At 42.1% G+C, this 26,932-nt stretch overlaps 1 protein-coding gene across 1 annotated transcript in view; it reads left to right on the top strand.

Annotated features, from left to right (window-relative positions):
• Nucleotides 1-21,637, top strand: part of wnt7bb (wingless-type MMTV integration site family, member 7Bb) — a gene marked incomplete at its 5' end in the record, with an annotated part of 29,081 nt that extends 7,444 nt beyond the window's left edge. Inside the window, 2 exons of the mRNA XM_079163477.1 lie at nucleotides 16,363-16,634; nucleotides 20,264-21,637. Coding sequence (XP_079019603.1) covers nucleotides 16,363-16,634; nucleotides 20,264-20,743 — 752 coding nt within the window. The 3' untranslated portion in view covers nucleotides 20,744-21,637. The remainder of the gene's footprint in view (nucleotides 1-16,362; nucleotides 16,635-20,263) is intronic.
• Nucleotides 21,638-26,932: the final 5,295 nt, after the last annotated feature.

Here is a 26,932-nt window from a genome sequence, read left to right as displayed (position 1 = left end):
AGGTTAGTTAATTAATTGAATTGGAGAGGAATAGCACAAAATACTCTAAAATAGATAATATCATATATTAACGCAAGGGAGTGCCACACAAATAGGCACTAATACAGGACACTGTACTTTAGTGTTGCAAATTTTCAGACAAATTTGCAATCCACCAAAACCCCCCCCCCCTCCAAAAAAAAAGAAAATCAACAAGCAACAAAGCTCAGTTAATGGATATCAAGTGGGCGTTGTTAACAGCCGATCATAACACATGACAGACATGGATTGCAACTTGGATGTTGTGTGTGTGCGGGATTCAAAGCATAGATCAGAGACATCTTAGAGCTGCATGTGCTCACTGATCACTGAACGATAAAGAAGAGCCGACAATGATAACGCCATTGGCCTTCCTCCTGAGGAGGGAACCGAAATTACATTTTACATGTTTCAAGCCATCCTACTTTGTCAGTTTTATGAAACAGTACAAGAGGAGTATCAAAAATGTGGTGCCAGCCCCCGACCCTCTGAGCCCCATGAAATATGGCTCTCCACAAGCCAAAACCAAGCTGCACACATCACACAGTCAGAACTCAAACCAGTAAAACACAGTCTCTTTGACTCTCTATTGTATAACCATTCATGTTGGCGTTGCTCAAGAGAACTTCATATATTCTAGCCCATCTTAGTTGTCCTCCTTTCAATTGACAATGTTGTATTTCTCCAGCGCGCTCTGGTTTCTGTTGATGTAGGTTCTGCAATGAGACCGTTGGTTAGCAGCATGCCGACCATCGCTGGCCATGCCAAAGTTATGGAAAAGCTACCGAAAGGCACTGGAGGCCTAATGGGGAAAACGTATGGTTGAAAAATGATATTGCAAATAAGGAGACAACTATAATGGTGTTATTGCAGAGAGCGCTTGTTGAACCAAAAATAGATGGACACATCTGTTGTTAATTGGGCGGAATTGGTTGTGTCCATGCCTGGCTGTGCACATACATGCAGACAAACATTTACATTTACAATGCTTTTGTTTGAGAGACTTGGCTCTCCGCAAACCTCTTTTGCGTCGTTTTTGTTTTACAGGGACTTTTATATATTTCCTTTCATTTATGAGATGCTTTGTTGCCATTACGCTGCGGTCGGGCTGTGCATTTAATCCAGCGGCTCTGTTAACAATCACCCCTCTTAAGGAGTAGCTGAATTAGCTCCAGCTCTCTCCCCAAAAGCATTTTTTCTTTGTTGTGAATGTGGCGCTTTCTTTTTGTAATGGGGCTCATGTTGTTTTCTTCAACACTCAACATCCCCTTTCCTCCTCCTTTTGGTCTGTTTTTTTATGCTCTTTTGAAGGGCGTAGACACTTCGGAATGATATTAGGCAGTGGTTCATCAGAAGCATCTGTGTGTCTCCTCTGTATTTTTGTAGGATTGATGTCCGTGTTTTTACGTATTATACTGTTAAGCAAAGTACTTTGTAGGATAACAATCTACAGTTGGGGCTTCTAATTCACATAGTTCTTGTTCCCTGATGGGGATTGTAAGCATTGTAACTCATCTTTGTGTATTCTGAAGCCATTCAACCCAAGTTTTCATCAGTGATGTGAGATCAACATCTCATAACGGCGTCATCTGAATTTCATGCCCGCCTTCGCTCTTCTGGTTTGGTTTCCATAGTCGATCGACACAAATAAATGCTTCATGCGCCCGCGCTGAGCACATGACTTTTGGTGTCCAGTTCTGGTCAGAGAGTGATGACTACTGGGCCTTCCATGATTGTCCAATAATGATGGGACTTTGTGGCCTTCTCAAAAAAAAATGTATTCCAACGACGACGTCATCTTTTAGACCAGTGTGGGACTTGATTGTGCTCATGGGTTCCCATGACACATTTACAGAGACATTATTGATTAGGGTTTTTGTTGAATAAAGAAAATAACCAGCGAACAAAAGACTTATTTTCCTTCTGTATGACAATCATGACAAATCTGCCGAGATTCGAGCGAGAGAGATCGTGGCTCCATGTGTGCGTCATTGGCACCCTGTGGTCTCACTCACAGTGCTGTAACTTTGTTCTTGTTAGTTTGTAAAAACTGTCACAGAGATTCAGACGCGCCTGGTTCTTCCTCTCTCCTTCAAGTGAATAGATTTACTCCTCTATACAACGGGGGCAAAAGGGAGAAAACGTTGCATGGTTTGTGCCTTTTGACAGTGTTGGCATATTATGTGAAACCCATAGCTGTACTGAGGCGCACACAGCAGCTCTTTGTCCGTCGGGTCGGTAAACCCGTCTAAACAGAGGCTTGTGCTCTATAGTTTTGTGATCGTGATGTGGGTTCATGGTTTTTGAAGGTCACACAATAGAGCTTCAAGTGCTAAAAGCATCAATAACTGGAAAAAAACAAATTGAGTTCAAGTGCATGTTTTGCATTTGAATGATATTTCTGTCAATGAATGCACTGGCAAAAGACTTATCAAAACAACACACGCCCATTCACACACAAAAAGTATTGTTTAATAAATGTGTTTTTGATAAACTGTGGTGAAAAGCAAGACAAAAAATTCAGAGATGAACAATAAATTCACTCACTGACTGGAACATTAGCATGCGCAGAAAACTAAGCTGTATTGAATCGACTTGCAGTGAGTTGAGAAATCCTCTCACCACTGGCCATTGCGTCATTCTGGAGACATGAAATATGGCAAATCACGTCTGAGCTTATTTTCAGCTGGCACAGGTATTTTAATGTTACCTGAGTTAGTTTGTTGCTTGACATTGAGCATTTTAAGTAGTTGATGATCTGCAGTAAATTATCCGATGATTGATTACAACTGCCATACGCTTTAAGACAAGCCAGCATATTTGGGCTACCACAGGATACCACACACAAAAGTCTTCATTGCCGAAGCTACTGTGAGTATTTTTTTGCATTGGCACAAAGGTCCTCATTACTATGGATTTATATTTGATTGATGTGGAGGGGCTCATCATTTATAACATGAGGAGTCACTAAACAAATCACAATAGTGTAACCATATCATATCTTTTAAAACAAAAACAACCTAGTCAATTTTACTGGGCTGCCGAGATCAGAAAACATGTAATTCAACAAGTCTTGTTGAATTTGGCTCCCTTTCCTTTGTCACACACACATAAATGATAGGTGAAGTGTGCCGGCTGTTCCACTTGACTTTCTGCAACGATCTATAGTAAATCAGGCTTGTTTTAAACAGCACAGAGTATTGTCTGGTTATCTGGAGAGTGGCAGTGTCCTTGAATGCGCTCATTTTAACTGCATGTTTTTTGTGTTAGTGTCTTAGCAGGGGTGAAGTTATTGAGTTTTGCCCCCTGGAGCCTAAATCCTGTGTTAAATAGAAGTAGAAAAAATGATTGAATATTGTGACCCTAGTTGTGATATATATCACACTGCAGTGATATACAGATCTGAAGTTCTTTAAATGATGGCTGTATTCACCTCAGCCATTCACAGTATTACCACCATTAGTTGATGTTTAAGCCTTTTCCTCTCAGTAAACATATTCAAACTGAGTTATTTTTGTTGGCATGGAGATACGTAATTGTAAAAGTTGAACCCTGTGGCTGTTCTCCCTAATCTTTAACCGAGTGATAAGATAGACGGCTGGATACAGGCGCCTTGGTTGGCTATTGCATCCTGGGACGAAGCTCTCCACTGATGTCGGTGGGAAGGCTGTTGGTCGGGATCTGACAGTGCTCGTTCAGTTTAGCAGTGTCCCACTAGGTCATCGTGGGAGACCACACAAGCCACAGCTACTGCAAAACCCCACTGCCAAAAGTGGGCGATTTAGGGTTTTCTCTCAACACCTCACTGTCAAACTGCCATCAGCTGGCGCACGACATTCCTAGTTGTGATAGTTTCCAGTGTTTGTTGCTCACGAGTGAAGATGTAACCATGTTTTCTGATCACGTCTGTCTGTATTATGGAATTCTCTAGCATGGCATATGAAATCATGGAATACACCCCTTCGGCAAAATGTTCCAATCCCTTCTCCGAATCTGCAAATTCCCACATCATCATAATCAAGTGCAGGGGAAAAGATATTCCCGTTCCGCTCCCATTTAAGTTTTTCATTCAAATCCCCCAAATTATGAACACTAAACCTTTCCCCCCGCTCTGTGATCCAGTCTTAGTTTTGGACTGGAGGGAGGAGATGTCGGCATTTCTTCAAGAACTGAAGATCAGCCGACCGCAAGTCTAATGCATTCTCTCTGTGCTGCCGGCTCTTGGAGGCGGTCTTTCTGTTCTGGAGCTTCTCCATGGTATTACATTCGCTTTCCAAGACAGCACACATTAATAGTTGGGTTATTGAGCATTACAGAGCCTGAGATATCTTCATTCAGCAGAGGTGATTCAGTTTCAAAGAATGGACATTTGATCTGTATTTCACTCTTCTACTGTAAACAGAAAAAGTGTATTCAGCTCAGTAGATGGCTTCTGCTGGCACCTTCTCCGTTGCCTGAACACAAGACTCGAGGGGTAGATGGATTGATGGAAAAATGAAAGCATCCCCATTCTTGTTGCAGATCTATCCCTTGGCGGTTCCTCTGTTTTGCAAAGAACGCTGGCTCCCTCATTATTCTCTAATCGACAAATTGGAGAACAACACCATAAACTCGCAGCGAGACTTGAAACTGGCAATTTAAGTGCGTCTCTGTCTCGTCTGCAGAGGCAGATTTAGCGATCCTCTCCATGTGCCCCGCTATGGTGTTGGCATGAGCTGGTACTTTCAGTCTGTAGAAAAATGTGGAGTGAATTATGCTGTGCTAACAGAAATGGGTGTTATTGAGTGGCCTGCTGCAGTCTATCAAGAAGTAATAATGAAATTAGAGACAAATCCGTCAGCGAGTCAGGAGGAAAGGAAGGGGCTCCGGGACAAGAATGGCAAACGTGGTCAATCCTCCAATCATAATCCTTGGCCTGCTTTCTGGATGAATCATTCTATTTTAAATATTTCTGTCAGAGACTGATCCCAGGGCTGTGATTTGTTGATGCCGTTTTATTATTCGTATTTAAGTGTGTTCACCCACGCGTGAAGTGCATCGAAAGCCCCATGTGGTTTCTGTTACACATCTCACATAATAAGTTGACGTGTCTTAGATCCAGCCAGTGATCTTTGCCCCATACCTCAACTTTTACACATGAACAGTATTACTCTGTTGGTTGCTTTATTTTCCTTTTAAATTTATTCTTTTGCACAACTCAGGTTGTGGAAATCAAATCCACTATTACTGTATATTCTTACTTTTTCCTTCTTTAATGTTATGTTTTGACTTGACTTTAAAAAAAAGCATCTACCATCAGACATTCCTCCGGTAAACCACCAGTAATAGAGATGCCCTTCACTTAAAAAACCTGCTTATGAACATCTTACAGCTCTGTTCAAATTGCAATGCACTTGATGTTGGCGATTAGTGCTTGAAAATGGACACCTTTCAACGGCTACACTCAGCATCAAAGGCCAACTCTGGCCCTCTTGTCATGAAAAGGCCTGCTCTGGTTACTCTCTGTTTGACTTTCCAGCCAGTTTGTCACCGTCCTGATTCACGCTTTTCATGCTGAAAGAGGTTTCTTGTTGTCCCGGCAGTGAAATATAACAAAAGTTCAATCATCCTGCCTCAGGCCCATTGCACAAGAATAGATGCAGCACTTGAGCAGGTGAGCCTTTTTGTTGCGGGGGATATACTGCAGCGTTATTATTTCTATTTTTCAGCAGCACCAAAAAAAACCTAAATTGAACTGTTGTTTGAAGAACACCAAATCAACGAGGTAGAATTGAAGGCAAGACATTGTTGTATAAATGCTACTTTGAAACAAAAAAGGCTTTTCAGAAAAGATGCAAGGAAAAGTCTTTTTGCTCTGTGACCTACATCATGCCTCTCTTCCCTTTCGCTTTCTCTTCAGTTCACTCTCTCTCTCTCTCTCATTTACCTCACTGACTTGTTGCCCCAAGCTGTGCATCATTACTAGAAACTCTCAGGATGAGAACAGGGAAACTGGATATGAAATGTCCATCTGAGTAGTTACCAAAACAAATTAAAGTATGATCAAATGTGGAGGCTTAGGCTTTAAGGGAGGAGAATAGAGTGTCTGCATTCCCCCCTCCTCCTTCAGGGTATCATCTCCCAGCCAGTCAGTCCCTCCCTCCTCCATCCATCTCCCCTTGGACGAGTGTAGTGAAGGCAGTGGGCGATCCACCTGCCAGGACTTCAGGGCTGCAGTGGCCAAACCAGTGTCTAGTAAGATAAAGGATGTTTAAGTCAGCAGGTTCATTGAAAACCACTTGTGTGGAAAGAACTCCCGGACAGGCACGTACTTGATCGGGAGCTGGAGTTGCAGGACTCCCTTCGAGCAGAGCTCCCTCTCAGAGGAGGGGAAAGGTCACTGCAGGCAGACTTAACTCATGGCTGAGGTCGATTCTTGTTTGTATCCCCAATTTAAACAGTGGAGGAGGATAAGTGCAAAGAGGACGTGGTTGATAGAAGTTTGGGGATTTTGGTTTAGAGTTTTGCATTGCGTCCCGTTTTTAAAAACGCTGAAGTTGATTAAATGTTTTTGTGTTTTCACGCTCGGAAGCAATGTGTCAAAGACAACAGATGCACTGGATTTGGTGTTTTGTGTCCTAAGCTATTCTGAACTTCACCCCACACTCTTGAATTTAAAAAAATAATCGTTGTGTCGACCTAATTGTCACAGTTCTGAAGACAGCTCTTTGGCATTTCAGACCTCTTCGACCAATGTTATAACAGGAGACAATGGTCTCACAGCAGCTTTCATAGGAGTGCATATCATTTAAAACATATAGTAAAAAAGTACAGTGGCAGTCGTATTACGATCCTCACATTGTGTTTGTTGTTGAAGACTTAAATTAGCCATTTGTTTGCTTTCCCCCCAGCGTTTCTCCTCTCGTACGCTGAACTACCAGCTCCTGGTTTGAAGACAACAAAATACTTGCAGATTATGAACGCATTGGCGGAGCTCCTTCCCCTTCTCGGAATCAGTTGATGGTCATTTGTGGTGAAATCATATCCCAGAAGAATGCAAGTACAACATCATAGTCCAACCTAAGGCTAATAATGAACGGACGAGGAAATCTATTCAAATGGCCATGTGGTTCCCCTCGTGCTTTGTTTCCTCATTTTGACAAAGGAAAAGGAAATGCAAGTTGAAATATTAATTTCGACCAGCTGAACTTTTTTCAACAAACTCATGCGATGCCGTCTTAAAAACGGACATTTTAGTTAAATGTCAACTACATGATAAACATTGTTTCTTTTAGAGCAGTCGTACAGTGTAACTGTAGCCAGCTGCACGGTCAACCCCATGCTTATTCAACATTTAGAGGGAATTAATCTATTAACCCAATTTCTTTGCTTCTCATATATATATATATATACATATATTTTTTTTTTTTTTGCTTTTTCAAGGAAGCCTCTCTCTCTCTCTCTTTTTATATATATATATATATATAAAGATATATATATATATATAAAAGAGAGAGAGAGAATTTAACTGTGAAGCCTCTCTCTTCTCTTCTCTCTCTCTCTCTCTCTCTCTCTCTCTCTCTCTCTCTCTCTCTCTCTTATATATAAAAAGAGAGAGCGAGAGAGAAGAGAGAGGCTTCACAGTTAAATTCTTCCTTGAAAGAACGACGACGTTTCCCTGTTTGACATATGAGCTTAGTGAGTTGGCTATAAGTGTTATACCCAGGACTAGTGTAATAAAGACAGTTGAAAACTCATCCTTCAAACCTAGGGGTTTTTCAAGAGCACACAATTGGGTACTTTGACACTGGTGAACCCTCCTAAAGTACCATCAATCATCTCACTGCCGCCGAGGTTTTTCCCTTCGTGGGATTAGTTTCTTGTTGGTTGTACACCCCTTCAGGCGCATTGTGGTTATCGACTCAGATATGTAATCTTTCAGCTCATTCCAAGTAAAGATGTTGTCACTATCGTAAAAGGATGCTATATTGCAAATATCTCTGATGCATTGTAGTGCCGAGCTAACAGCAAAACTGCGGATTCACTCGCAGGCAGCCAAGTACTTGGTGCTATGCGGATACCAGCGTGGAAATGATGCGTGCATTGTGTTATGGTGGAACGGTGGTGGATAAAAGGCCTATTTTTCAGCCCGTCATCATGTGGGTAGCTGTAATCCTCTCTGCCCTCCTCTGTGTGAGTCCAGAAAAAACAGAGCATTCGTATAAATGTGTGTGGTGTGTGTGTCCGTCCCGATGTGTAGGATGTTTTCCCCTAACTTTTATCAGATAGGGGTAGTCTGATGTGTTGCTGTTCTGCAGTGTGTGGGCTGTGGTCATCAGGGCTTGGTAAAGGTCATCTCTTACTCTTTTTCTCCCAATTTTTCGCCTCACATCCCCTGCCCACAACATGTGTCTGTATCTAGGGTGGGGCCTCTCGTCCTACGCAACCAAACAGCGCTATCATCGCCAGGCCCCTTGTTCATTCATCAGCTCTGCCTCTGTCTCAGACTGTGTGGGTGTGTCGGGAGCTGGGGTCCCTCTCCTTTCCCTCACCCCTCTCTCTCTCTCTCTCTCTCTCTCTCTCTCTCTCTCTCTCTCTCTCTCTCTCTCTCTCTCCTGCCCACCCACCGTCCGTCTGCTGACGTGGCCCGGGGTCGTCCCGGGCCCTGGCCCTCGGGCCCCTGTGTGTGTGTGTGTGTGTGTGTGTGTCGCCCCTCCCTGCATCGCTGCGTTATCGGTTGGGATCTGCGTCTGTCTGTGTCTGCCAGTGCCGCTAGACGCAGGAGGAAACAGGATGCGAGAGGATCAACTGTAATCTCACAGTGCGCTTTGTTCCACACAATCCCAGGCCGATCACTGTATTCTCTACACGCAGGGCTGCCACTGGACATTTACATGTGCCAACAATCACACCGCTACTGGCCCACTTAGGTGAGAGCTCAGAGAGAGAGAGAGAGAGAGAGAGAGTTGGCGGGTTCGAGGCAGAGAGACACTGGTGGGAGGGAGAGGATGTTAAGAGACCTGGAGCTTTATTTGAGGGTTTGATGACTATCAACGAATATGGAAACGTTAGATCTGAAAGTTTCTTTTGTAATGAGAAACAAAACATGTCATCAGTGGCATATTTGACTCGCTGATTATAGTGATGATGATAATGATATCCTCGATAATATGATGTGGGATTGATTTATATCTCAGTAAATATGTTTCCATTGAAGATGAAACAAAGTCCAAAGGGATTGAAATTGAGGAAAATCCTCAACTCTGTCCTCAAATGAACTTGATGATTACCGTGTGCAGCACATGCAGGCCTACATTTCCAGATCTGAGCAGGTGAGGTCCTGATTATCTCATTATTAGGATGAAAGGGTAGGAAGAAGGATTTGTGCCTGTTTTAGCAAGTCTCGGTATTCAGTGAAAAAGCTTTATCTCCACCTCAGGGAGATCAGGGAAGAAAAAAGGATGCTTTTCAGATGTTTTCTGCCAGCCCAATTTTCTATGCCTGGGAGGCAGCTTACTTAGATTCTCGGCGTTTAATACCGGCGACGTTAAATACCCTCATAATTGTTTTAGCTTTACTGCTCAAAGCCCTCCTTATTATATGAATCAAACTCGGGACCCTACAGTAATCGGCTGTGCCAAAGCGTGTCACTTCCCCAGCTCCATGATGTGAGTCCACTGAGACTGTGGAGCCTAGTTCTGGTAAAACAATATTATTTTATTGTACAGGAACACGGCTGTGCTAATTCCTCAAGCTGCAAACCTCACGGACCACAGCTTTGTCTATAATTTGCTGGGAGCATATGTTCATAGCAACGGTACATAAAGCGGAACGGAAAACAGTAGTAGAGAGCGCATTAGTCAGTTCAGTGATTGGTATACAAAGCAAAGGGGTTTTCCTCCAACTTTCTTCCCCTTCCATGGGGCCCTGGAGACACAGTTCCAGCGCCGGCAAGGCATTGGTTAGAGCTTGTTTTCAGTGTTTTGGGTGTCATAACATTATTATATATGTACTGTGTGGAAAATTTCCTTTTGTTCATAGTGTGTGCATGAACTATTGCATACAATTAGTGCTAACACAATGCCAAGAAGTATCTCAGATTTCTATTTGATTCACTCTTTTGTTTAAGTTTGGAATTGATCACCCTGTAGACGTTTAGTTTTTGCATTTTAGTTTTTGAAGAAGAGTAGGGACTTTCTTGGCTTTAGGATTATCACTTTATTTGGAGAGTGGAAGTGCAGCAAGGCAAAGAAAGCAGCGGGGAATAAGTAGAAAAACCTTTAACAGGATTTAGTTTAAAGTCAGTGAACCTACACGCAGCTCCATAATTTACTTTAGTTATCTCCCTGTCCACCTTAAAAATATAGTTGGCAATTGAGGAGAAGTGCCGGCTCCTCTGGATGAGTCCTGTCCTGTTTGTAATATGCTGTCAGTCAACATCACCACGAGTGTAGAGACCCCTGGCCACCAGCAGGTGACACTTTCCCCTTTGTTCACTTTAGTGTCATTTGTCCGTGACAGGATGTCCTTGTGCTTAATGGATTTAATGGATATGAAGTTCCAAAACTCCTGTGTATCGTTGTGTTGTTGAGATGTAGTTTCTTATGCAATCCAGTCCTCCTCTGTCCCCGGGGTGTGAGTGCATGTCCGGGATGAGGGGGCCTTTAAAAAGCTTTTCCCTTCACTGCTCCACCAACAGGCTTGGCTTGTGTGGAGAGGCCATTCAACTGCACTGCTGGGCTCTGCCGGTCTGTGAGTGTTGTGTGTGTGTGTGCGTGTGTGTGTGTTTTCCTGTTGCTTGACAAGACCCCCACCAGTATTCCAGCCTAAACTACTTCTCTCCAGCCCTTTTTCAACTGCTAAATTTCTTATTCTGTCCTCTTATTGTAATACATCCGGTCCTCCTCACCTTTGCAATAAAAATGTTGTAGCCTATTCGTGCTGCGGCGTTCTTACAGCATGCTTCACTGCAGCTCACATCGGCCGCAGACCTTCTTATGAGATTGTGCAACCGTAAGAAACAAGTTTTGTGGCTAACACAAACAAGGAATTTGAATTTGGTTGTCATCAGATTTCTCAATGCCATTAAATAAACATTATCGTACAGCTGACAAACTGTGTTCAGAAAAATGTAATGGTCTGTTTGCTGCCCATTTGTTGCCTAGAAAACGGAGTAGTTGAGTTTAGATTTCAACCCTTTATCTAGATAGACACCAGTGTCGCTGCCAAGGAGTGGCTGGGGGAGGGGGGGGGGGGGGGCACGGCCACCCTGATACAATTGATGGCCCCCCGTCGCAACTCGCATATGCATAAGATGATTTTAAACTTGAGTAGGCTTGTTCCCAGTAAAGTGAATAAAGCTTTATATTTGCCTTTTTTAGGAAAAGGACAACTAGCCTCTTTGAAGAACAACGGATGGCCTCACACACGTGTATACAGATACATAACATGACACATTAAAACACAATGTTGTTGTGGAACTGATAATGTTGACTGTACTGGTATTAGTCTATGCACTTTAGATAGGAAGTAAAACATTAAAATAAGAAACCAAAGTATATTGTGTGATTTCCCTAACTCTCATATTGACATCGTTTTCAAATATACCACAACAGCATAATGGAATTTCTGAAATGAAGTCATGACCCTTGGTTTTGGTGTGCCACCCCAAGACAAAACAAAACTGTCTTTGGGTTGTTTTCTGGGACAGAGTCCATTCAGTATATCTTTTCCCTTTCCTCTCTTGTCAGCGACATAGCCTGACCATGGCCTGTGAGCGGTGAAGAAAGCGAGGCCCGTTGCGGTCGGCGGCAGTGTTACTACATCAGCTAGCCTATACTACACCAGCAGCACTGCCTGTATAGTGTCGTCGCTTGTAAATCTCCTGTGCTGTGTCATGTGAAATTTGTCTAGCGGTGTGCCTGCCTCCGGCTCTAAACACAGATTGCCGTTTTAGCGGCGGTCAAAAGACACGGGCACTGCAGCAGGGGCCGCTGTCAAAAGTGGTGTGGTCAGGCCAAGGCACTCTGAGTTAGTAACTTTCACTACAGCTCTGGTTTTAGTTCCAGACACAGGCAAATAACAGGCTACTTTGTGCTTATTTATGAATGCTTATACCTGTTCTGAGTGAAGCAAGACTCATCTTCTTCCTCCCTACTTTCTTGGATAGTGTAGCAGACACTTGCCACTAAACTCCATTAGACATCTGGTTTAATATTCCTCCATTCTTCTCTCCTGGATGTTTCCAAGTTCATTGAGGTTTTTCTGGTCACTCCAATTTTCCACTGGCAGCTAGCGAGGCTATCCCAGGGTGGTTCCTCCTGGAGGCCTGTCAGGACTCTGGGGCCAGCCTCTGTAGGGCTTTCAGCTGCTGTTATGGGTGCTTTTTCTCCGCCGCTTTTCATCAACCACATGGCTGTTCAGCAAACCAGGGCCTTCCTTTCCTGAGGGCACAGGAGTCAAGTTATGTTGCACACACAGCATCCAACACAAGAGCATTGTTGTTGAAATACAGAGTTTCCTGGTAGTGGTTCATATTGATATATTCGTTTTGTTCGGTGTATTTAGAATCTTTGGGTTTTTGATTTCTATCTCCTTGGGGCACCAAAATGCATTCTCTATTCATCATGTGTTTCTACTTATATTCTAACCTGAAGATAAGTTTGAAAACAGTTCAAGCATTTGATATGGAATGATTAACTTTGATTGTAATTTTTCATGTTTGTGATTTATAGAATCGTCACACATAATATGATTGAAGAGGTAAAAGGGAGATTGAAGGATCCATACTAATCGATATTTATACCCAACGGACAACATATTTAAAAAATCTGATTTCCGATTTTCTTCTTTGGTTCATTGCACAAAGAAAAAAAGAGGGTCTTGATAGCCACAGTCCCTTGGCTTGTGTAATTGACTTTCATTATGGCCAGGCAGAGCCTTGGCAGTGCCAGACCCACCAGGGGGTGTCAACCAGCACAAGCCCCATCATCATCATTTTCCCCATGAGCAGCACAACTCAATGGGCCCAGAAATGGGCATGCATCTATGGCTCAGGGAACCACCCTTTCTCTGGAAACTGCCTTTATCCTGTTTTAAACATTACAGTGACGCTCTGTTTGTGCGTTTATGTGCAAGTGCGATTTTTTAACAGTGCATGTGTGTGAGGGTGGAAGGTAGTGCGAGTGTGTTGTGTATTTTTATTATATGGCCGGTCACTCAGTATCTGCGTGCATGTGCATGCGTGTGGATACAACGCACATTATGGTTGCGCGCCACCATCCGTGCATGTATGTGAGGTGGGGGCAGCAGTTACCACAAGCTGGTGGGGCACAGCTCTGCTGCTAACCAAAGGAGCAAGTGGTTGTGAGTCAGTCCCCATCGGGCAAACCTGTGGCCGTGGTACTAGCGCTGCAGCACCAGTGCCAAGATAGGAAATTAACAGTGGCTTTTGGGGGTAAAACGTCTGTGAGAGTTCAGTAAATGCCCCTGAGACTAGAATAAGAGGTGCAAAAAATCCCTCTGAAGAAAAAAGAGGAAATGAAATGAAAAACAGCTGCAAATGACTGCAAAGAAGCAGTTTATTTAAAAGTACGTAACACAAAGAAGCTCTTTAAAATCAGGCAATAGGCAAATCAGTATGTTTTACTGTGCTGCTTTATGTAAAGCTGTCATGCCAAGGCTGGACTCCAGCTAATGCTAGCAGCTTTGGTTCTATCTGACCACACTGTCTGGGCCCGTTAAATTGAGTAAAATAAGCAAAGATTTTACATCTAGTAACTTTTAAAATTGTTAAAAGATTGTTTGGTCAGGGAAAATTACACAGGCCATACTGAGACATTTTTGTCTTTCATTTCCTTATAATTTCCACTTTATTGTTGTACTTTGCTGCTGCAGATGTAAACATTTCCAACATGTGCTCATTTTAGAACATTATTTCTGATTTTGGTGGACTGTGGGTCCGTCTGCAGTATCTGATCGTTTATTTATTGTAGGCACTGAATGTTTACAAGGTTTATGTCTTCATTTGATGTTTCAACAGATTTAAAACTGTTGCAGCTCTCTTTTGCACTCTTTTGTATATTTCTTTAAACACACATTGCACATCTGTCACATTTGACATGTTTGAGCATGTTACAGCCAAATTGTCCAATACAGTGCACTTCAATTTAACGGGTTCATATTGATATTCATATTGATATTCATCAGAATTTGTCAAGAATGAATACAGCTCTTTTTACTAGACGTTACTTAAAAAATATATCAGTTTCTGATGAATCTCTGATAATTACATTACGTCACAATGTCCAGAACCCTGGAGTTGCCGTTTAGATCTGTACAACATGATACAGTGACGTTTGTTGCCAAACTGATCACGCTTTTTTGTTATTTCTCTGAAAGCCTTTGAGGAAATGATAAATCATCAAGTAGCTTTCTCGCTCTCTGAAGTGCAGAAAATACAACATTTTACCTAGAGAGATTCAAATAATTGCAACTGAGTACATTACACAACATAAGACAAAAGTCTTATAAAACATTGCTCTCTGCTCTGCGGTTAGCCTTGTTTCTGCTGCTCAGCCGCTTCCAGATTACTGCCAGTTGAAGGGAGACCAGGGTTTTAATAGCCCACAGTCTGTTTCAGACCACCTTTTAAGCCAGCCCCCCTGTAGCCATTAGGTGAGTAGTAAAGGACTCAGAGATATTTAGACAGAAAAAGGAATGGTATGGCATAGTTTTTGTCATCGACCTTTGGCTAAATGTGTACCGTAGTCCTTCCTTTTCATCTCAATTCCATAATAGAACTATTATTCGATAACGTGATTGCATGATAAATATGTCAGCGCTCAAACAATTAGCAGATCAACAGAAAATGTATCAACAACAATTTTGATAACTAAACATCTTTTAGGTAATTTATCAAGAATAAATGTCAAACATTTTCAAATTTGACCCTCTCTTATTTGAGGATTTGCAGGTTTATATTATTCTAAATGTATGTGGTTGTTGCAACAAACCAGAATATGAAAACAGTTGAAACCGTTGTTTTGGACGGTGTTCATGGCAAACAGCTAACAGCTAATGGAACTACAAGTACACACACTGCTGATACATCACTGCCACACAGCCGCTGCTAACCTGACCGACAGCTTGATAAGTTTGTTTTTGTTTTTGGCAAGATTGTACGACGTGCCTTATGCAAGGACTTTGAGCCAATTGCCTGCATACATCGCCACTTGTTTTTGAGTTTGAACGAAGTGTGATTTACAATGCCTTCCAGCCCATTAGTGTCTAGATGGGGGGTTTGCCAATTGTGGGTTGTATTCATTAATCACACAATGCAGCAGTGGTTGTTGCAGACACACCTGGCAGAGATCTACCCTCTTCTAAGTGCACCTTTGTCATTTATTAATAATAGTAGAAACGGTGTGTTTTTTAGCTTAATAACATCGCATTTTGCACTTTGATCATCATCAAATTATTAGATGAAAGCACAGAAATAACATTACATTTATATGATGTTCACACAGCAGTACTTAAGTATAACACACAGCTTACGTAAAACATATTTAGATGCTCATCGTATCTTGTGCAGTCTCTGTACCGTCAGGCTCTTGCTCCCATTCTTGTCAGTGAGCAGTGTGAGTGAGACAGCCAGACCTGCAGACCCCAGCTGTTTGCAGTGTGGGCAGCAGAACAAGGTGCTCCTGTAGAGGAATTCAGCACTTTGGACAGCACCTAGACCAGCTCTCCCCACACTGGAATCCCAACACTGCACTCTTGCAGGCCGGCCCCAAGGACTTTGCGGTCGGAAATGTGACCACATTTCTTCCAAGGTGCAGAAGGAAAGCTGTTCAGGAGGGGGAAGGAAATATCTGTAGCCTATCAAGGCAACGGAGCAGACTTGAACTTTCTCTGCAGTTTATCGAGGTTAAAATCTCTGCTGCAACTCATTATGTGTCAGGAGTGGAGTGTTGAAAGTTTGCTGGGCCGAAGGTGACCGTGGTCAGCATTAGCATGGCTAGCATTAGCATTAGCATAGGCACATACATATATATACAGTGCTATTATCATGCTAACATTTTCACGAAAACAACTTTGGAAGCCGTGTTGAGCTGATACATGAAAGTAAATTGGGTTAACAAAAGAAAGGTAGGAGCTGTGTCTGAAATGACACATTTAAATGAGTCAATGGTTGTGGGTGCTAAACACGTACTCACTTGGTTTTCTATTTTGCTACAGTAAAGAAGAATAAAGTACAGCAGCTTCATTGTTATGTTTAGTTATCTAAAACAATCTACAAAATGGCTTGTATGTCATCACATCCCACAATTTCCTAAAAAAACAACAACATTTTCCCTCTTTCAGGCAGTCGGGAAGCAGCCTTCACCTACGCCATCACAGCAGCAGGGGTGGCCCACGCCATCACAGCAGCGTGCAGCCAGGGCAACCTGAGCCAGTGTGGCTGCGACCGGGAGAAGCAGGGGTATTACAATCAGGAGGAAGGCTGGAAGTGGGGAGGCTGCTCGGCTGACATCAAGTACGGGATCGAGTTCTCTCGCCGCTTCGTGGATGCCCGGGAGATTAAAAAGACCCCACGCCGTTTGATGAACTTGCATAACAATGAGGCAGGGAGAAAGGTAAAGAGGATTTTCATAATCTCAAATGCTTTGCCACAAGTGTTTTTTTCCACGGTGATCAAGAGAGAACAACAGCAAAACCCTTTTGAATTGTGTGATTTAATGGTTCATTTCTAATATATTAAAGCTTGGATCAAATTGGCCATCATACCTACCAGTAATAATGACATTGTACTCACTAAGTTAACTACTGAGATCTAGGAATGTGGTGACATTCCTAAAATTAAGTCAGATGGGGCAAGAAACACATGAAAGCCAAAGTGTCCATTAAATGTATCCATCATAGACATCATTTTGACGTATCATACTTGCAGCAGAATTTCCTAGACAATGAAGGATTATTACCAACATTTTGGGTGTAATGAAGCGGAATTATCCTTTAAGTGACATGGCATTATCTTCCTTTAAGCGAAACATTGCATGACCCGATACTTGACAAACTTGATGCATACATGCGTTTGTTAATGTGTTCCTTTGCAGAAAAGCAAACAGTCCCAGATAAAGAGCTACAAGTCACACAAAGGACTGTGATTGACTGTCCAGCTGCTGATTGATTGATCACCTAGTCAGCCTTTCAGCAGCTTGTGTTGCTTGAGCCAATTATTGACATATCTTTCCATTCCAAGAGGGCGTCTTTTATTTCTGAGCGAGTCCGTTGGCAAACTCCATCATGGACATGTTTGTTTGCTATTAGTCATCTCAGAACTTGGAGGAAAGAAACACAGAGAAAAAGAGTGTGAGAGGTAAATGAAAGAGAAAAGATGATGTTATGTTGACAAATGGATCTCATTAATAACTTGGGCTTTATCGTGTCCCCTGGGACAATGGGGCCTTTTCCAGGGGTTGCCAGATAGAGGACTGCCATCATCTCTTCTCAGCTCCTTTCATGGAATTATGAAGTTTAAATTCAGGAACAGGATATTATTGCAGTTCTCTGCACAATACCAAAACATGTCACTGCCATTTGACTGTGTCTATTCAGGGTGTGAAAGCAGGCCAACAATGGTGGTGTTAACACAGCAGACTGATAGGGTGCTGGCATGTTGGACTGCCAGGGTTGGAGTTGGCACTGTGGCTGTTCTCACTCTGGGGCTCGGAAACTCGCATTCTAGGAGGGTGTGCAAAAGTCAGATTTCCTCTTTGCTGAGACAGTAAGAAGCCAAAATCTCTCTTAGATTGGTAGTTATTAAGGTCTGAGCCTCTGAAACGTTAGTGTTGCTCATAATCCATACACGTAATTCATCTGTGTATTTGTTTTAGTTCATGGGTACTTCTGAGGTAGCTTTCCATTTTTTTCTCACTGTCACGAAACTGCTGCTGATCACAGGTTAGTGTTATTTTCACGCTGTTGGCAGTTACCAAACAGCTTCTACTGGATTACCACCAGGCTTTGGAGCGCAGTTCAGACTGTTCTTTGGCAAACCAAGCTACATGCACAGATTCGACCAACAGAGACACATATCTGTAGCTCAGTGTAACAGTGCATCAAATCCCATGTGGATTTTTGCTTGGATACGAGACACTTGAAATGACCTTCAAGACCAATCTATCAAAGTCAAATTAGCTGATTAAAATGATCCTGGTTTGGAGGATGGAGGAAGTGGTTCCTCCAATGGGATCCAGCTGAGATTGTGTTTTCTAATCACTAATAAGAAGCATCGTTGAAACAGAAAACTGTAATTACAATAGATTCCGTGACTGAAAGAGAACACCCAGTGAATCACCAGATCTCTTTCATCTCCCATCTGGGCTATGTGTTTGACAAGTGATCTTTAGATGGGAATCTGGTCATATTGGTCTAATTAATAACAGATCAGAGGCTTTGATGGACACAGTTTAAGTAAATGTTTCCATGCATCTGTCAGACTCCTTCTACCAGGCATTCCTTGTGGTTTTTGTGCCTTACATTTTTGGAAATCCTCATTCTGAATCAACATGCGAGGCGAGATTGACAGCTGACCCCGGCTTTTATGAAGTCGGCGGAGCTCATGTTTTTTCAATCAAATGTCCTCAAATCTGGGAAACTGTGACCACATGAGTCCATGGACAAGACAGACAGAGATATTGAACAACTCTTGTGTACATTTCGTAAGTGTCTGATAGAAATGATGACTTGTGCTTCTGGCAAGGCGAGGTGCCAGGAAAAAAGCTGCACTGGAAAAATGCCCTGCCAACCAAACTTACATCTTATACAACAAAGACGCGCTTCGTTCGAGCAAATCGGGGGATCCTAATTTGGTTAAAGAAGTCATGTCAGGATTATTACAGATGTGTTAATGTGACCAATTTGAACTCAACCCCCTCTTTTCCTCTGTGCGTTTTGCCTTTTAGAACGGTTCAGCAGAAAACGAAGAGGGCACAGTTTTTATTTTGAGGTTTTTTTAGTTCCTCAGTCCCACGGAGCAAAGGATTGACACTTAAATTATGACGACAGCGCACAATATTTCCCATATGCCCCAGGCTTACGCCTCAAGGAGAAGACATTCTGCCCTGTCTACCATATGTTGGACATAACCTCAAAGAGAAATTAAGTTCAAGACTGAGTAAGGGAATACCCTCAAAAAATGGACATTATTGCATTTAAAATGACTCTTTGACTAAAAGCATCTGAATCTATAACTGTGATCCACTTTAATGCATGTGGCAACATTTTGCCTTCTTCTATTTATCACATTATTTAAGCAGTCAAATAAACCTCAAGTCTCTTGTCCAGCCGTAAACAATGAATTTAGTTTGTTTAATGTAGTTTTCACCTGTAGTTTTCTTTGTCATTGATGTGGTTTGAGGAAGGTAGACACAATTACAGGATGGAATATTACCAGTAAGTGCAATTTCCCCTCCCTCAAAACATGCAACTGCATGTCATCATGACTGCACATTCTGATATGCTTGGATTTGGCTACTTCACAGAGATCTGTCACTCGGCACTCAAGCTATTTTGGCAATTTCATTGAAGTACTTGGGGCATAAATGCAGTATAAGCCACCAGCACAATCACCGCTCATTAGAAGCATGAATACAAGTAAGAAACGTTGCTTTGTCAGCACAGTTTTTACACAGACAAAAAAAAAATCTAATATCTCAACATTTAGTTGATCTGACATATTTCACATTTGTTTCCATTTAGATGGTTGCACAACACAAAGCTAGCATTTAGCCAGCCTCTTGGTAAAACTGTATTCATTAAAGGGAGAGTGTGTAGGATTTAGTGGCATCTAGTGGTATGGTAGCAGATTGCAACCAACTGAATAGATCTCTGCTCAGCTACCGAGTCCTAAACAGTGGTAATGCCGTTTGCTTTGCTCAAAAACCATCCTTATTAACATAAGAATACTAATTTAGGAGCAACGGAAGTCAGACAGCAGCTAGCGGTACCACGGTTTTGCACTCTGCGGCTCACGCTACTGCAGTCTCACAAGAGGACGAGTGTCCTTCAGGTAACAAAAAAAAGCGAAAGACTCTTGCTATAGAGCCAGTGCTTGGTTCGTTCATTCTGGGCTTCTGTAGAGACATGGTTGTGCAACATGGTTTGAGACACGTCCTTTTGTTCATTTGATTTTGGGAGTCTAATTTCACGACCGTATTTGCTGCAGTTCTACAACGGCTTTGTTTTCTCTTTTACTCTCCAGGTACTAGAAGAAAGGATGAAGCTGGAGTGCAAGTGCCACGGCGTCTCGGGCTCCTGCACCACCAAGACCTGTTGGACGACACTTCCCAAGTTCCGAGAGATTGGCTACGTACTCAAGGACAAGTACAACGAAGCCGTGCATGTGGAGGTAGTCCGGGCTAGCCGACTGCGCCAGCCCACCCACCTCAAGGTGAAGCAGACTCAGGGCTACCGCAAGCCCATGGAGACGGACCTTGTCTACATCGAGAGGTCGCCCAACTACTGCGAGGAGGACGCAGCCACGGGGAGCGTGGGCACCCAGGGACGCCTGTGCAACCGCACCTCGCCACATACAGACGGCTGCGACCTTATGTGCTGCGGGCGGGGCTACAATACACACCAGTACACCAAAGTGTGGCAGTGCAATTGTAAGTTCCAATGGTGCTGCTTCGTCAAGTGCAACACGTGCAGCGAGAGGACGGAGGTGTTTACCTGCAAATAAGGAACTCAGTGCCAGAAAGTGAGGCTCCAAGGACTATTTGAATGAAGAAGCCTCGAGCAACCCAAGATAAAAGTGTGACGTGGACCAGTGACAGATTTTGAAATAAAAGGAATGGAACTTTCCGCTATCAGCTCTTCATGGCATCGTTTTGCACAGCAGAATCTATCTAATTTCCTTTTCTGAAAGTAAATGCTAAATATCAGTTGGTAATACCCCAGAACTTTACTGTCACATAGAGATTGTGCTCACGTACTGATGTACCCGCAGTGACGGTGGGACTGCAGGAAATGAATGACGCCCTCGTTGGGAACTGTGCTTTGCACTCTGGGATTTGTAATTGTTAAATTCAAAAGAGACTCATGTGCATGGAGAGGAAACACAGTAACCTGGGAGTTGATCAAAATGACAGCAGCTGATGAGGGGTGACTGGGAAAGATTTGTCAAGTCTTTGATTAAAAACTTTTATCGTATTTTCACTAAAGGGGAGCTAAAGTGAATCTTGACATGAATGACCCCCCAAATTGGCTGGGGCTTATGTTTGTAGAAATGAAGAACATTTTGTAAGTACGGTGCGTTGGGGTGCGCCAAAATCTGAGTGGAGAACTCTGTTAAACCCTCTGCTGCCAACTGGAATATGGTGGAGTATGTTAGTTTTCCAGTCACACTGGAACTGTCTGTTCTGAACACTGAAAATAAATTGTTTATTTATGTTATAGTATCTTAAAACGAAGCACTAACGGGTAGAGATGTCTTTTTTTGTACTAAGTGTAAAGAAAAATACTTTTTAGAAACTCTGACTGAAAATGTGTGTCTATTAGAAAGTGACCCCAATCCCTAAAACACCTCATCTTTTCTTTAAGCAAAGAAAGAAGAAAAAAAAAAAGGGTTTTCATTGCTACCGGTGTGTTGACACATTCACGTTCAAACACCTTGGTTCTATTTTTCTGTAGAATAGTTTGTTTGTAGTCCTTTTCCCCACAAGCAGTAACATTTATTTGGATGCTTTTGCAATTTCAAACGATTGACAGTAGCAAGAAAACTCATTGAACTGCAGAGATCCTTCCTCAATTCATTAAACATGAAGCTGATATGTTGCTGGATGTGTTGTCGAGTGCTGCACTGATATTTTCTTTTCAGATGCGACTCATGAGAACTAAATAAACTCCCATTTGACTCAGTTTGGCAGTTCATTGCTAAAATATAGTTGGAGTTGAACCTGCAGTCTGCCTTTAATTTAGAGAGAGACTCGGATCGGTTCTTCTCAAAATATCTGTTACGCTGTGTCAGTGGAGTGATGCTTAGTTACAACTGCTCAACCATGCATAACAGCAGAGATAACAAAGCCCATACAATATATTATTATTATTATTATTATCATTTAAGCTGATGTGCTGCCAGGCAGGTGTTGTTCAAGTATAATTGTTTTTAAGTTAATACTATAGGCTAACTTTGGTCTGAGAATTTACACTCACTTGTTCTCATCAAGGTTAATGTTGTTTTCTTCTACTCAACCTTAAAGGGCAATTCCACTTTATAACAACTGGGATATTATGTTAGGAGTTTTGGACATCATTTTAGTTGGTTAGAATTAAATTGTCCTCACCAAACTAATTGCTGAGATCTGGTAAAACAGTGACGTCGGACAGTCCCAGATTATCAAAACCACCTTGCTGGTAAAGACAATGAGCACACCCAAAATGCAGGTTATAATGAGTGCACAGCTACAGCTACATTTGGTCAAAGTTGAACCAGTCGGTCAACTATTCGCCCTTTGTTTTCTCTTCCAAATAACTTTAGCCATTCTCCTTTTTTAGCGATCTCAAAATTCCCAGATCATTGCTATTATCTTGGTAAGTACAATGTTATCGCAACTGAGAGGAACGAGGACCAAAACGATAGAAATGAGTTGGGTGCTGTAACTATTTCCTAATGAACAGCAGTACTTCAGTGCAGCGTCTCTCTGCTGGTTGCTGATGATAACAAAGACTGTAGAAAGTCAGAACGCCTCGATGTTTTTCTCCAGGAAATGTGACAGAATTCAACTTCCCATAAAACCGTACATTATAAATATTTGAATCTTTCATTGAGCCAAGCTAAACCAATTGCCTTCAGGCACTGCAGCTCCAAACTTGACAAACAGACATGAGAGGGGAATCGATATTCTCACCTAAGTGTTCGCAACAAAGTGAATGGGGAATTTCCAAAAATGAAACTTGTGCTTTGCGGCACTTTAGGTTATTGTTTTGTTGACATATTCACGTTGCTGCCGTCTATTCAGCTTTAATTTACGCTGGCATATGTTTCAAATTACGAACTATAGAGGCCTTTTGGTTTACATATTAATTGATGTTTTTAGAATGTATTATAACTTTTGCACATACAACAATCACACATTTAAGAGATTTAGAGACAGCTGTTGCCCAGCATTGCATTTTGTATAATTAGTATTTTGTGTGCGCATCAGTCTTTTACTTATTTTATTTCACTAGAGGAGCTACTCAGATGGATCAAACACAATTGTCATGTACAAAGATTTGCTTATTTACTCAATTAAAGTAAGTTATTGATATAAGTTATCTAGCATACAGCCTCATTCTGACAGTTATATTTTCTTATGACATATATATTCAAATAAACAAAATAAATGGAAGCATTTCAAATAATCATGTTTCCTTCGACAAGGATGCAAATGTATTTCCTCACATAAAAAGCTGATCTGTCTTTAATTTAATAATGAGATATATGAGTTGTATTATGAAACACACAAGAAAGTGTATCCACATTCTTCATTTTATTGTTCTACGCATGTTGGTACAGGAATGTTCCCGCTCAATGTTCGGTTGCCCGTATCGACTGTTCCAACAAATATCCAAAGCCATTATTTTCATAAATTCTCCCCCTGTGAAGAAAATCACACACATTAAATCTGGTCATTGTGTGTGTCCAGGTCTGAAGCCAAACCTTAAGCAGATGTCTGTTATTCAAACATTCCAACCACGCTTAATATAGTAACTGGCAAATGCATTAGAAGAGCATAAATCATTAAAACATCAAAAATAAATAAATAAAGCCGTGTGTTGACTTGCTGACGTTATTTTGTACACAGCGCATTTTCATAATGCGCTGTGGTCTTCTGTCTTGATTGTGGCACGCACGGAGCAGAAGTCAATTATCTCTTCCCCGCATGGAAAGGAGCGTCCTCCCCACGTCAGTGTCAAGCAGAATATGTGATCAGAAACACAGAAAGAGAAAGGGGGGAAAAAAACAAGACGCATTATGGAAAACTGTAATGTTCCATTAAAAATGAAAAAGAAAACAATGCCCCCCCCGCCCCCTCACAAAATATATACAGAGTAGCCCGGCAAAATGTGATTATTCATCAAGTTGGAATTGTTCTTTTGTGTAAGAAAGAAAAGCACCCCATGCTGTTTTCTTCACGGGTAATTGGGGCTCGCTAACTTGGGTGGTCACACCCACCTGTGACACTCGCAGTAACTCTTTACCTCCACTTCACATGCTTATTTTCTGTTGTGGTTGGAACGGCAGTTTATATTAGCAGTGTATTCTCAAAGCATGATGCGATGATTCACGATACTCTCAACTGAATGAGGATTTAGGACTCTGGACGACCGGGGACAGCTGGCTCGACACTCGAGCCTCTCCTTGTGCTCTCTGTGCTGGCAGAGCCGTTCGGAGTCACTAAATGGGACGAGGACCTTCATGCAAATGACCCGATGTGAATGGGAAGTGGCTCAGTGTGCCTCTTGTTTTTAGACACACAAACAAGAATGTACTTCTTTTGTGAGGGTGTTTTTTGAGATGGATGGGATGGCTCAATGAAACAACGAGGTGCATGTGTAGCCGGAAACTGCAAGTGAAAGGAGTGGTTATTTAGGAGAGGAGCTAATTGAGAGTGGTTTGGAGAAAGAGTGGGTGCACTATATAAGTAGGAGCAGCTGTCGCACCAAGTGAGGGACTATGTGCACAGCATGGTAAAAGATATGGTGAAACAGTTTTCAGCCTAGGAAGATAGTTAATTCATCATAGTCACTCTTTGAGGCCCTCAAATGATGTACCCTGTATTTTTGGAGGCAGCGGGGGATAATTTACATCATTCATAAATTACCATTTTGGACATGATCGCTGTCAGTGCTTCCATCCAGCTCTTTCTATGAAGTGGCTCGGTGAAAGAGAGCCACGCTATTTCATTCATTTGCTGGACGCTCCCACTGGTCCTCCTGTATGTGAAAAGCATTGTAGGCGGCCAGCCGAGCAGAAGTAAGATGTGTTTTGTTAGTTGTCTGAAGCCCTGGGCACCGGAACCGCGTAAGCTCCCCATATTATGCCCTGGATTGGGAAAAATAAATCCATTTGTTTCTGACAAACATTTTGTCATTAAAAATATGAGATAGAAAAACAGAGTCTGCAGTGCGGTCCTTCTTCTACAGCAGGCTATTGTCAGGGTGTCAGGATCATTAGTTCATTGGGATATATTCTGCAAGCTAATGCTTCTGGTTTTATCCACACTGGGAGCGACGCACTTTCCAATTCAGGGCCCAATTTGGAGGAAAGACAGTCGCGAGGTAACATAACAACTGTCGTTGCTGCAAAGGATGTAGCTTACGTCTGCCAAGGACATGCATTTATATATGCAAATTTATACTATGATACTATGAAATATCAGGGTCTGTAGCGCTTTGGGAAACCAGGGTAGCTTCAATTGACCCCCAAAGAGGATGTAAAGGAGTCCATTTTCTTTTACACTGTTTCAAGAGAACAGGAAAAACGCAACTAAACCAAAATTATTTGAGGCAATAAAGTAGCTCAAAACAGGTCGATCCTCCAGAGTGATTTCTTCATTTGGCTGAGAAAACATTTTACTATCTGCTGTAAAGAGAATTTATTATGTTTCTCCAGGTTATTGACTGGGTCTAAGCCAAAGGCATATAAAATAACTTTTAGTTCTGATTGTTTCAATGTTAAGAGCAACATTGCTTTATGCTTTTTTTTTCTGATTTCCTTCCCTGTTTTGTGAAGTGACAGAAGCCCTCCCAAATCCCTTGAATTAGCTCCAACATTCTGCCTCCTTATGTAATTTGTATCTTTGGCAAAGTGAGATGGGAACATTGAGATCTGAAGCTTGGCCTCTCAGAGATAAGACACATCTGCAAGAGTGGAGGGAGAGAAGCAAGGGTGGCAAATAACAATAAATTGCCCAAATGAAGGGATTAAATAAAAAGTTCTGCAGTCAGAGGTCTGCTGAGCTGAGGCTTGAGATTAGCCAGATACCAAGTGAGAAGAAAAGGATTGTTGTCATCCAGACGCCGCACTTCAATTACAGACTTCTCCTCAGTTGAGGAAGGGGATGTTTAACAGTCCAATGAATGATGGATTATTCTGGGGCAATCCTTTAAGTCGTGTTTGTTATTTCAGGATGTGAAGGCTTTGGTTAAGGTGCTACAACATGGAAAAACATGGAAACACTCCTGTGCTGAATCTCTTAGCAGCCCCGGGGACAGACATGCAAGCCGTCATTGCATTAATGATAATGCTCATTTAAAATGTTAAAATTCTCAACAAAGCAGAAGAGCACACAATACAGTTTAACGCAGCCCGCAACACAGCCTGCAACAATTAAGAACGTATAGTCTCTCTCTCTTTTTTTTGTTTTTTTATGTGATTGCTTGGTGTTTTTCTGTGTTCCTTTAACTTTGTTTTGACTGCTTGTCTTAGCGAAAGACCATCATTTGGAGGTTTCTCATCATCTGTTTGATATTAGTGGTAAGGAACACATGGCCATTCAAAGGCAGAGCCCTGTGTGACATCATTAACCACAAGGCACAAGTGGGGATCGTCAAGACCCCAGACTGAGGACTCTGAACGCTACCTGACTGCCTCATCTGCAACTGTATTGTCCAAATAATGTGCCAGTGTGTCTCTGTTTCTTATTTGTTGTTGTTTGTTGTGTTGTTTCATCTGCACGGAGATCTGAGAGGCCTTTATTTTCCGGATATTCTTCTATGTAGAATAGCATGCAGAGCACAATAAACTGACCTGAAATCAGCTGTCAAACATAATAGCAAAGAGTGTGCATGGTAATTAAATGAGAAGAGGCAAGATGCAACATAGTTATAATTGAGGAGTTTGGGTGTAAATGCCCTTACATTATAAAGACAAAATCAGCTTCTC

This window comes from Pholis gunnellus (assembly GCF_910591455.1).
Source record: "Pholis gunnellus genome assembly, chromosome: 7".
NCBI lineage: Eukaryota > Metazoa > Chordata > Actinopteri > Perciformes > Pholidae > Pholis > Pholis gunnellus.
This window is presented reverse-complemented; position numbering and strand designations above follow the sequence as displayed.